Consider the following 13,271-nt stretch of genomic DNA (forward strand, 5'->3'; position numbering starts at 1 on the left):
GGACAGATGAGTTAAAATAATAATCTATAGACAGATGAGTTAAAACTATAACTATATCAGTGAATTCTACAGGAGAATGTTAGGCCATCCGTCTGTGAGCTGAAGCTGAAGTGCAGCTGGGTCATGCAGCAAGACAATGATCCAAATCACACAAACAAGTCTACATGGAAATGGTTAAAAAGCAACAAATTTGATGTTTTGGAATGGCCTAGACAAAGTCCAGGCCTAATCCCAATTGAGATGTTGTAGCAAGACTTGAAACGAGCAGTTCATGCTTGAAAAGCCACAAATGTTTCTGAGTTCCAGCAGTTCTGAAGAGTTGGCTCCTCCACAGTGACTGATCAACAACTACAGGAAGTGTTTGGTAGCAGTCACTGCAGCTAAAGGTGGACTGATCAACAACTACAGGAAGTGTTTGGTAGCAGTCATTACAGCTAAAGGTGGACTGATCAACAACTACAGGAAGCGTTTGGTAGCAGTCATTACAGCTAAAGGTGGACTGATCAACAACTACAGGAAGCGTTTGGTAGCAGTCATTACAGCTAAAGGTGGACTGATCAACAACTACAGGAAGCGTTTGGTAGCAGTCACTGCAGCTAAAGGTGGACTGATCAACAACTACAGGAAGTGTTTGGTAGCAGTCATTACAGCTAAAGGTGGACTGATCAACAACTACAGGAAGTGTTTGGTAGCAGTCACTGCAGCTAAAGGTGGACTGATCAACAACTACAGGAAGTGTTTGGTAGCAGTCATTACAGCTAAAGGTGGACTGATCAACAACTACAGGAAGCGTTTGGTAGCAGTCATTACAGCTAAAGGTGGACTGATCAACAACTACAGGAAGTGTTTGATGGGAGTCATTACAGCTAAAAGTGGGCTGATCAACAACTACAGGAAGCGTTTGGTAGCAGTCATTACAGCTAAAGGTGGACTGATCAACAACTACAGGAAGTGTTTGGTAGCAGTCACTGCAGCTAAAGGTGGACTGATCAACAACTACAGGAAGTGTTTGGTAGCAGTCACTGCAGCTAAAGGTGGACTGATCAACAACTACAGGAAGTGTTTGGTAGCAGTCACTGCAGCTAAAGGTGGACTGATCAACAACTACAGGAAGTGTTTGGTTGGAGTCATTACAGCTAAAGGTGGACTGATCAACAACTACAGGAAGTGTTTGGTAGCAGTCACTGCAGCTAAAGGTGGACTGATCAACAACTACAGGAAGTGTTTGGTTGGAGTCATTACAGCTAAAGGTGGACTGATCAACAACTACAGGAAGCGTTTGGTAGCAGTCACTGCAGCTAAAGGTGGACTGATCAACAACTACAGGAAGTGTTTGGTTGGAGTCATTACAGCTAAAGGTGGACTGATCAACAACTACAGGAAGTGTTTGGTTGGAGTCATTACAGCTAAAGGTGGACTGATCAACAACTACAGGAAGTGTTTGGTTGGAGTCATTACAGCTAAAGGTGGACTGATCAACAACTACAGGAAGCGTTTGGTAGCAGTCATTACAGCTAAAGGTGGACTGATCAACAACTACAGGAAGTGTTTGGTTGGAGTCATTACAGCTAAAGGTGGACTGATCAACAACTACAGGAAGTGTTTGGTAGCAGTCACTGCAGCTAAAGGTGGACTGATCAACAACTACAGGAAACGTTTGGTAGCAGTCATTACAGCTAAAGGTGGACTGATCAACAACTACAGGAAACGTTTGGTAGCAGTCATTACAGCTAAAGGTGGACTGATCAACAACTACAGGAAGCGTTTGGTAGCAGTCATTACAGCTAAAAGTGGGCTGATCAACAACTACAGGAAGCGTTTGGTAGCAGTCATTACAGCTAAAGGTGGACTGATCAACAACTACAGGAAGTGTTTGGTAGCAGTCATTACAGCTAAAGGTGGACTGATCAACAACTACAGGAAGTGTTTGGTAGCAGTCACTGCAGCTAAAGGTGGACTGATCAACAACTACAGGAAGTGTTTGGTAGCAGTCACTGCAGCTAAAGGTGGACTGATCAACAACTACAGGAAGTGTTTGGTTGGAGTCATTACAGCTAAAGGTGGACTGATCAACAACTACAGGAAGTGTTTGGTAGCAGTCACTGCAGCTAAAGGTGGACTGATCAACAACTACAGGAAGCGTTTGGTTGCAGTCATTACAGCTAAAGGTGGACTGATCAACAACTACAGGAAGTGTTTGGTAGCAGTCACTGCAGCTAAAGGTGGACTGATCAACAACTACAGGAAGTGTTTGGTTGGAGTCATTACAGCTAAAGGTGGACTGATCAACAACTACAGGAAGTGTTTGGTTGGAGTCATTATAGCTAAAGGTGGACTGATCAACAACTACAGGAAGTGTTTGGTTGGAGTCATTACAGCTAAAGGTGGACTGATCAACAACTACAGGAAGTGTTTGGTTGGAGTCATTACAGCTAAAGGTGGACTGATCAACAACTACAGGAAGTGTTTGATGGGAGTCATTACAGCTAAAGGCGGACTGATCAACAACTACAGGAAGTGTTTGGTTGGAGTCATTACAGCTAAAGGTGGACTGATCAACAACTACAGGAAGTGTTTGGTTGGAGTCATTACAGCTAAAGGTGGACTGATCAACAACTACAGGAAGTGTTTGGTTGGAGTCATTACAGCTAAAGGTGGACTGATCAACAACTACAGGAAGTGTTTGGTTGGAGTCATTACAGCTAAAGGTGGACTGATCAACAACTACAGGAAGTGTTTGGTTGGAGTCATTACAGCTAAAGGTGGACTGATCAACATCTACAGGAAGCGTTTGGTATCAGTCATTACAGCTAAAGGTGGACTGATCAACAACTACAGGAAGCGTTTGGTATCAGTCATTGCAGCTAAAGGTGGACTGATCAACAACTACAGGAAGTGTTTGATGGGAGTCATTGCATCTAAAGGTGGACTGATCAACAACTACAGGAAGTGTTTGGTTGGAGTCATTACAGCTAAAGGTGGACTGATCAACAACTACAGGAAGCGTTTGGTAGCAGTCATTACAGCTAAAGGTGGACTGATCAACAACTACAGGAAGTGTTTGGTAGCAGTCATTACAGCTAAAGGTGGACTGATCAACAACTACAGGAAGCGTTTGGTAGCAGTCATTACAGCTAAAGGTGGACTGATCAACAACTACAGGAAGTGTTTCGTTGGAGTCATTACAGCTAAAGGTGGGCTGATCAACAACTACAGGAAGCATTTGGTAGCAGTCATTGCAGCTAAAGGTAGCACGACCAGTTATTGAGTGTAAGGGGAAATGACTTTTTCACACAGAGGAATTGGGTGTTGCTTAACTTAGTTAATACAAATGTTTAAAAAGTATATATTTTTTGTGTTATTTGCAAATTCAGGTTCTCTTTATCTAATGTTAGGTTTTGGTTGAAGCCCTGATAACATTCAGTATCAAAAATATGAAAAAATAGAGAAAGGTGCCAAATACTTTATCAGGGCACTGTACGTCCATTTTATCCATCCATCCATCCATCCAAATGTACATCCATCCATCCATCCATTCAAATGTACATCCATCCATCCATCTATCCATCCTTCCATCCATACACACACACACACACACACACACATAGACATACGGGATACACTCATCAACACACATACTCAGTGGAGAATGTGTGTGTGCGTGTGTGTGCGTGTGTGTGCGTGTGTGTGCGTGTGTGTGGGTGTGTAGCTCCAGCGTGTGGACCATGTGAGGTTCTGAGGGAGAAGAGGGAGTCCAAGTGTTGTCCGGAATACGAGTGTGGTATGTACTACATTACTAGAATTCTTTACTAATATATATGGTATATTAGAATACTACAGTTCTAGAATACTATAGTAATATATACTGTGTATTAAATCAAATCAAATGTATTGGTCACATACAGATGTTATTGCGGGTGTAGTGAAATGTTTGATACAATATTATAATACTACACTACTAGAATACTCTACTAATATATATTTTCTTGACAATACTACACTACTAGAATATTATACTAATATATACTGTATATTATAACACTACACTACTAAATTACTATACCTACAATATATTATAATACTACACCACACCAGATTACTGTACCATACTGTATACAATAAAATACAACAATACATTAATACAGTTCGAGTGTTGTCCGGAGTACCAGTGTGGTAGCTGCAGGGCTATAGCGGCATGACAGCGCATCCAGCTAAATGTTCTTGGATCCTGGTTGGTAGGAGAGGGAGAAGTTGAACCGGGTGAAAAGCAGGGCCCACATAGCTTGCCTGGAATTTAGACGCTTGGCGGTGCAGAGATATTCCAGGTTCTTGTAGTCGGCCCACACAATGAACGGATGTTCCGCCCCCTCCAGCCAGTGCCTCCACTCCTCCAACGCCATCTTCACCGCGAGTAGGTCACAATTCCCCACATCGTTTAGGCAATGGGAGAAGAAGGCGCAGGGTTGTAACTTCAGGTCCAGGGCAGAACGCTGGGACAGGACAGCCCCCACTCGGACATCCGAAGCAGTGGCCTCCATCACGAACTCGCGGGATGGGTCAGGATGAACCAAGATGGGAGCTGTGGTGAAACGGTGTTTGAGATCCCGGAACATCCGGTCAGCAGCTGGGGACCACGTGAACGGAACCTTGGAAGTGGTGAGTATAGATGGGGGAAGCCAGGGTGCTGTAACCCCAGATAAAGTGTTGATAAGAGTTGGCGAATCCCAGGAAACTTTGTAGCTGCACCCTGGACGTAGGCTGGGGCCAATCCACCACCGCTCTCACCTTCCCGGGATCCATCTGTACATTCCCTGCAGCAATGGTGTAACCCAGGAAGGGGATGGTGAAGCGATAGAATCCGCACTGCTCTGCTTTTACAAAAAGCTGGTTCTCCAGGAGGCGTTGGAACCTGTCAGACGTGGAGCACGTGTTCTTGGGTGTAGCGGGAGAAGATGAGGATGTCGTCGAGGTAGTCGAAGTCGAACCGGTTCAACATGTCACAGAGAATATCAATAACCAGAGCCTGGAACACAGTTGGGGCGTTGGTAAGGCCAAATGGCATGACCAGACACTCGTAATGACCACTGGCGGTGTTGAAGGCAGTCTTCCACTCGTCCCATTCCCGTATCCGCACCAGGTGGTAGGTGTTCCGTAGGTCCAGCTTGGAGAACACGGTGTCCCCCTGGAGCGTCTCGAAGGCCGTCGAGATGAGTGGTAGCAGGTAGCGATTCTTCCCCGTGATGTTATTGAGGCCCCGGTAGTTGATGCACGGGTGCAGGGTTTTGTCCTTCTTCTCCACAAAGAAGATCCCTGCACCGGTGGGGGATGCAGAAGGACGGATGAACCATGCAGCTAGGGAGTCCTCAATGTAGGTCTCCATAGCTTTGGTCTCCGGACCCGACAGAAAGTACAGTCGTCCCCAGGGCGGAGTGGTGCCTGGGAGAAGGTCAACCCCGCAGTCATTGGGTCAGTGCCTTGGAAACTAAGTGGCATTACTGAACACCTCCTGGATGTCCTGGAACTCCGCGGGAATGGCGGAGAGGTCCGGGGAAACTTCCGAGCCCACAGGAATACGTCCCTGGGCAGGCTGCGCTGACTTCAGACAATGGGCGTGGCAGAACGGGCTTCAGCCCATAATGGCACCAGCAGTCCAGTTTCTAATGGGATTGTGTCACTGGAGCCAAGATAATCCCAATACCACGGGAACCTGATTAATCAGCATAAATTGGATTGCGTCGCTGTGGTTCCCTGACACTCGTAGGTTGATAGGAGTGGTATTGTGAGTGACCCGGCCTATAGAGCGCCTGTCCAGCGGTCTAACGTCCATGGGAATGGAGAGGGGCTGAGTGGGGATGCCCAGCTCAGACATCAGAGTAGCGTCCAAAAAACTCTCATCGGCCCCAGAGTCGATGAGTACCCAGAGAGATTTCTAATGATTCCCCCACAACAGGATGGCATGGAAAGGGGTGTGAGTAAGGGGAGAGGAAAAGTTCTCCATAAGGCCCACCAGAGTACTTTCCCCATCTTAATGAGCCTGGTTTTTAATGGGCCGGTAGCTACGAAATGTTCTCTACTTCCACAATATAGGCAGCTCTGGGTGTGGAGTCGGCGTAAGCGCTCAGCCGGAGTCAGTCTAGCCCTGCCCAGGTGTCTGGACTTCGGTGATTCCTGAGAGAACTCGGGTGATGTCGGGTTCATGTAGACTTCGGGGACGGACATGTAGACTTTGGGGGTCTCCGGGATTCTTCGGAAGCAAGGTGGGAATCGAGGGCGAACGAGGGTGACAGGACTCAGATTCCCTCTCCGTCCTATGTTCTCGAAGCCGCCCATCGATTCGGATTTTCAAGGCAATGAGGGTGTCAAGGTCCAAGGGCAGCTCCCGGGCTGCAAGCTCATTTATGACCACCTCCGATAATCCGTGAAGGAACATGTCGAACAATGCTTCCAGGTTCCAGGCACTCTCAGCCGCCAACATGCGAACATGCAACAGACAAACAGAGAAAACAGGTTTAAATACACAGGGGATGATGAGGGGAGATGGGAGACACTTGGTGGGGGTTGGAGACAAGCACAAAGACAGGTGAAACAGATCAGGGTGTGACAGTGGTACGTACTACAATATTAAAATACTAAAACACTATTCTATACAGTACTAAATTGGACTACACTAATACTACTGTAATACTATGTGTTTGTGTACACAGTTGGGTTGTGTGTGGTGTATTTTTATGTGTCTACTGTGTGTAGTGTGTGACCTGGTAAGTTGCCAGCTGCCGGAGGTTCCTCGTTGTGAAGACGGTCTGACTGTGGTGCTGACTAACCCTGGAGAGTGTCAACCCATTCATCACTGTGGTGAGAAAGACACACACATTCTGAATTACATGATCTCTATTAAGGGTGACTATCTGACTATCTGGATATTTAATTTTTTATTTATCTGTTATTTTACCAGGTAAGTTGACTGATAACACGTTCTCATTTACAGCAACGACCTGGGGAATAGTTACAGGGGAGAGGAGGGGGGATGAATGAGCCAATTGTAAACTGGGGATTATTAGGTGACTGTGATGGTTTGAGGGCCAGATTGGGAATTTAGCCAGGACACCAGGGTTAACACCCCTACTCTTACAATAAGTGCCATGGGATCTTTAAAGACCTCAGAGAACCAGGACACCCGTTTAACGTCCCATCCGAAAAATGGCACCCTACACAGGGCAGTGTCCCCAATCCCTGCCCTGGTGCATTGCGATATTTTTTAGACCAGAGGAAAGAGTGCCTCCTACTGGCCCTTCAACACCAGTTCCAGCAGCATCTGGTCTCCCATCCAGGGACTGACCAGGACCAACCCTGCTTAGCTTCATAAGCAAGTGATATGCAGGTTGGTATGCTGCTGGCTAAAATCTATCTGGATATCTGACTATCTGGATATCTGACTATCTGGATATCTGGATATCTATCTGACTATCTGGATATCTCACTATCTGGATATCTGTAACGACGGGTGAGTGAAATGAATGAGGAGTCAACTGCAGAGAGCGAAATGTACGGGAAAACGCTTTAATGTCCTTCGAAAACGTAACAGGTCCAAACATGGGTGAATGCCCAAAACACTGGCGCTACACAAACCCCAAACCTTGTTACAAACACTGGACAGCGAAAAACCCAAAAACAGTCACGCAACATCACCACACGTAACAACTAATAAGCCCACACAAACACTAGCGGGCAAAACTAACCTAAATAGTACCCATCCCAAAACCCCAACAAGGAACAGGTGAAAACAATTAGACAGACATAAACGAAAAGGAAAAAGGGATCGGTGGCAGCTAGTAGACCGGCGACGACGACCGCCGAGCGCCACCCAAACAGGAAGGGGAGCCACCTTCGGTAGTATTCGTGACAGTACTCCCCTCCTGACGCGCGGCCCCCCCAGCGCGACGACCCCGGGGGCGAGGTGCAGGGCGATCCGGATGGAGGCGATGGAATTCCCTTAGTATAGTTGGATCCAATATATCCCCCACCGGGACCCAGCACCTCCTCCGGCCCGTACCCCTCCCAGTCCACGAGGTACTGCAGGCCCCTCACCCGGCGTCTGGAGTCCAGAATGGACCGTATCGTGTACGCCGGGGACCCCTCTATGTCCAGAGGGGGCGGAGGGACCTCCGGAACCTCACCTTCCTGCATGGGACCAGCTACCACCGGCCTGAGGAGAGACACATGAAACGAGGGGTTAATACGATAATACGAAGGAAGTAACAATCGATAACACACCTCGTTTATTCTCCTCAGGACTTTAAATGGCCCTACACACTGCGGACCCAGCTTCCGGCAGGGCAGGCGGAGGGGCAGGTTTCGGGTCGAGAGCCAGACCCTATCCCCCGGTGCAAACACGGGGGCCTCACTGCGGTGACGGTCAGCGCTCTTCTTCTGCCGTCCACTCGCCTGACGCAATGACTCCTGGACGGCTCTCCAGGTCTCCTTAGAGCGCTCCTCCACCGCAGCAGCCTCGGTCTGGCTCTGATGCCATGGTGCCAGAACCGGCTGGTACCCCAACACACACTCAAATGGTGCCATGTTGGTAGAGGAGTGGCTTAGTGAGTTCTGGGCCATCTCTGCCCAGGGGATGTATCTTGACCACTCCCCTGGCCGGTCCTGGCAATACGACCGCAGAAACCTACCCACCTCCTGGTTCACTCTCTCCACCTGCCCATTACTCTCCGGGTGATAACCCGAGGTCAGGCTGACCGAGACCCCCAGACGCTCCATAAACGCCTTCCATACTCTGGACGTGAACTGGGGACCCCGATCAGAAATGATATCCTCGGGCACCCCGTAGTGCCGGAAGACATGGGTGAATAGTGCCGCCGCAGTCTGCAGGGCCGTAGGGAGACCGGGCAACGGGATAAGACGGCAGGACTTAGAGAACCGATCCACAACAACCAGGATCGTCGTGTTCCCCTGAGACAGGGGAAGATCAGTAAGAAAATCCACCGATAGATGGGACCACGGCCGTTGTGGAACGGGGAGGGGTTGTAATTTCGATCATGGCAAATGCCTAGGAGCCTTACTCTGGGCGCAAACCGAACAGGAGGAGACATAGAATCGCACATCTCTCACCAAGGTAGACCACCAGTACTTCCCTCTAAGACTTCGCACCGTCCTCGAAATACCCGGGTGACCTGACGAGGGTAGACTATGAGCCCATCGAATCAATTGATCACGAACAGCGAGCGGCACATACCTACGACCCTCCGGGCACTGTGGAGGCGCAGGTTCCTCCCTTAGTGCCCGCTCGATGTCCGCGTCCACCTCCCATACTACCGGTGCTACCAGCTTGGCAGCCGGAATGATGGGAGTAGGATCGATGGACCGGTCATCAGTGTCGTATAGTCGGGACAGCGCGTCGGCCTTAGTATTGAGGGAACCTGGTCGATACGAAATCGTAAAACGAAATCGGGTGAAATACATGGCCCACCTTGCCTGACGAGGATTCAGTCTCCTAGCTGATCGGATATACTCCAGGTTACGGTGGTCAGTCCAGATGAGGAAAGGGTGCTTAGCCCCCTCAAGCCAGTGTCTCCACATCTTCAGAGCCTTAACCATGGCCAACAACTCCCTATCCCCCACATCATAATTCCACTCCGCTGGCCCGAGCTTTTTCGAAAAAAAAGCACAGGGGCGGAGCTTCGGTGGCGTACCCGAGCGCTGGGAGAGCACAGCCCCAACCCCAGCCCCGGATGCGTCCACCTCAACTATGAATGCCAAAGAAGGGTGAGGATGCGCCAACACTGGCGCGTTGGTGAACAGCGCCTTCAAACGACGGAAAGCTCCGTCCGCCTGTGCTGATCACTGCAAGCGCACCGGCCCACCCTTCAGCAGTGAGGTAATAGGGGCCGCCACCTGACCAAAACCCCGGATAAACCTCCGGTAGTAATTGGCAAACCCTAAGAACCGCTGCACCTCCTTTACCGTGGTCGGAGTCGGCCAATTACGCACGGCTTTGACGCGGTCACCCTCCATTACCACCCCCGAGGTGGAAATGCGATAACCCAGGAAGGAAACGGCTCGTTTGGAAAACTCACATTTCTCTGCCTTCACGTACAGGTCATGCTCCAGCAGTCGCCAAAGAACCTTGCGCACCAGAGACACATGCTCGGCGCGTGTAGCGGAGTAGATCAAGATGTCGTCAATATACACCACTACACCCTGTCCATGCAGGTCTCTGAGAATCTCATCAACGAAGGATTGAAAAATGGCTGGAGCATTCTTTAACCCGTACGGCATGACGAGGTACTCATAATGGCCAGATGTGGTACTAAACGCGGTTTTCCCCTCATCTCCCTCCCGAATACGCACCAGATTATATGCGCTCCTGAGGTCCAATTTCGTGAAGAATCGCGCCCCGTGAAATGATTCCATGAGAGGTAGTGGGTAACTAAAACCCACAGTGATGGAATTTAGACCTCGATAATCAATACACGGACACAAACCACCCTCCTTTTTCTTCACAAAAAAGAAACTCGAGGAGACGGGTGACATGGAGGGCCGAATGTACCCCTGTCCCAGAGCTTCCGTGACATATGTCTCCATAGCCAACGTCTCCTCCTGGGACAACGGATACACGTGACTCCTGGGGAGTGCAGCGTTTACCTGGAGGTTTATCACGCAATCCCCCTGTCGATGGGGTGGTAATAGGGTCGCCTTCCTCTTACTGAAGGCGATAGCCAAATCGGCATACTCAGCAGGAATGCGCACGGTGGAAACCTGGTCTGGACTCTCCACCGTTGTCGCACCGATGGAAACTCCTAAACACCTGCCTGAACACTCATCAGACCACCCCTGGAGAGCTCCCTGTCTCCACGAAATAGTAGGATTGTGAATAGCCAGCCAGGGAATCCCCAGCACCACCGGAAATGCAGGTGAATCGATAAGGAACAGACTAATCCGCTCCTTAGGATTTCCCTGCGTCATCATCTCCAGAGGAATCGTGGCTTCCCTGACCAGCCCTGACCCTAACGGTCGACTATCTAAGGAGTGCACGGGGAAGGGGGGGGTCTACCTTGACTAACGGAATCCTCAACCTCTGGGCGAGTCCGCGATCAATAACATTCCCTGCTGCGCCTGAATCGACTAGCGCCTTATGCTGGAGAGATGGGAAAAACCTTAGAAAACAGATTAACAAAAACATGTGACCAACAGGAAGCTCTGGGAGAGTGTGGTGCTGACTCACCTGGGGTGACCGAGGAGTGTTCTGCCTGCCCTCTCGACTCCCAGATGGACTCCTCCAGCACCGACCGGAAGTGTGCCCTCTCCGGCCACACTGGGTACAGGAGGAGCCTCCTCCTCCGGTCTCCCTAGACGCAGCCCCTCCTAGCTCCATAGGAATGGGAGCGGGGGGGGCAGGAGGTGGAACTGAAAGGACCCTTTCAGAACGTCCGCGAGCAGCCAGCAGATGGTCTAGCCAGATTGACATGTCAATCAGCTCATCCAAGCTGAGCGTAGTGTCCCGACAAGCCAGCTCCCTGCGGATGTCCTCTCTTAGGCTACACCTGTAATGGTCTATCAGGGCCCTGTCGTTCCACCCTGCTCCAGCGGCCAAAGTTCGGAAGTCCAATGCAAAATCCTGCGCGCTCCTCGTCCCCTGCCGGAGATGGAACAACCTCTCACCCGCCGCTCGGCCATCCGGGGGATGATCGAACAAAGCCCGGAAACGGCGGGTGAACTCCAGGTAGTGACCCCTCGCTGAGTCGGGCCCATTCCAGACGGCGTTGGCCCACTCCAGGGCCCTACCCGTCAGGCAGGAAACGAGGACACTCACGCTCTCCTCGTCCGAGGGAGCAGGCCGAATGGTGGCCAGGTAGAGATCAAGTTGTACCAGAAATCCCTGGCACCCGACCGCTGCTCCATCGTACTCCCTCGGAGGCGTGATGCGCAGGGCGCTGGCACCGGATCCCGCTGGAGGAGATGGTAGAGTTGCTGGTGGGAGGGTAGGTGGGGTAGTAGGGAGACCACTCCTCTCCCAACGGTCCATCCTCTCCATCATCTGATCCATTGCTGATCCAATGCGATGGAGGATGGACGTATGATGAAGGACTCTCTCCTCCATCGTGGGGAGAGGGGTGGTCGCTGCTCCTGCTGACTCCATCTGAAGGTGCGGGCTTCTGTAACGACGGGTGAGTGAAATGAATGAGGAGTCAACTGCAGAGAGCGAAATGTACGGGAAAACGCTTTAATGTCCTTCGAAAACGTAACAGGTCCAAACATGGGTGTGTCGTGTCTTTGACAGGTGAATGCCCAAAACACTGGCGCTACACAAACCCCAAACCTTGTTACAAACACTGGACAGCGAAAAAAAAAAAAACAGATACGCAACATCACCACACGTAACAACTAATAAGCCCGCACAAACACTAGCGGGCAAAACTAACCTAAATAGTACCCATCCCAAAACCCCAACAAGGAACAGGTGAAAACAATTAGACAGACATAAACGAAAAGGACAAAGGGATCGGTGGCAGCTAGTAGACCGGCGACGACGACCGCCGAGCGCCACCCGAACAGGAAGGGGAGCCACCTTCGGTAGTATTCGTGACAATATCTGGATATCTATCTGACTATCTGAATATCTGAACAGATATTTTTTAACAATGAATAAGCTTTGTCTAAATGAAATTAAATGATCCGTTTGTTACACACAAGGATATACTGCACTAGGAAATTTGAAATTCTTAATTAAAACAACAAACTTTGAATGTAGCTTTTATGACGGTTGAGTTACTTCTGCATATTTAGCCAGGCTGTTCTGACAAAAGTGTACTTTCCCCCGTCTTCAATTAGTTATTCCATAGAGCTACAACATACAGCAGAGCTCCATGTCCTTTCCAACCACTCTGCTAAAAACCGCTCCGTGATTACAGGAAAACAAACTGACGCAACAAAACGGCTCTATTCATTAAAATCACAATTGAACCAACACCCGTCTATTTTTGTGACTTCCTGAACCTACCATTCGGTTTTGAAGTATTGAACATTTGAAAAAAAAATTACATTGGTAAAAAGTAGAGACTCAGACCTACAAAATGGTATATCATACACCGCATTTTTGAGGAACAATGGGAAAGTAATTCTGCTTTGAAAGTTGATAAACTTGTTAACTTATTTTTGAGAAAAGGGCCTTTGAATTTTTTGTACACCTACTGGAGAGCTCTCTCCTTTGTTTACACCCTCTTAAGCCGGCCCCACCCATCTCGTTAAGGATTCACATGTGAGGT

The 13,271-nt window shown here is 49.3% G+C and overlaps 1 protein-coding gene across 1 annotated transcript in view; it reads left to right on the top strand.

The window, feature by feature from the left end:
* Positions 1 to 13,271, top strand: part of vwf (von Willebrand factor) — a gene marked incomplete at its 5' end in the record, with an annotated part of 113,917 nt that overhangs the window by 55,291 nt on the left and 45,355 nt on the right. Inside the window, 2 exons of the mRNA XM_038986448.1 lie at positions 3,710 to 3,781; positions 6,748 to 6,852. Coding sequence (XP_038842376.1) covers positions 3,710 to 3,781; positions 6,748 to 6,852 — 177 coding nt within the window. The remainder of the gene's footprint in view (positions 1 to 3,709; positions 3,782 to 6,747; positions 6,853 to 13,271) is intronic.

This window comes from Salvelinus namaycush, unplaced genomic scaffold (assembly GCF_016432855.1).
Source record: "Salvelinus namaycush isolate Seneca unplaced genomic scaffold, SaNama_1.0 Scaffold480, whole genome shotgun sequence".
Taxonomy (NCBI): Eukaryota; Metazoa; Chordata; class Actinopteri; order Salmoniformes; family Salmonidae; genus Salvelinus; species Salvelinus namaycush.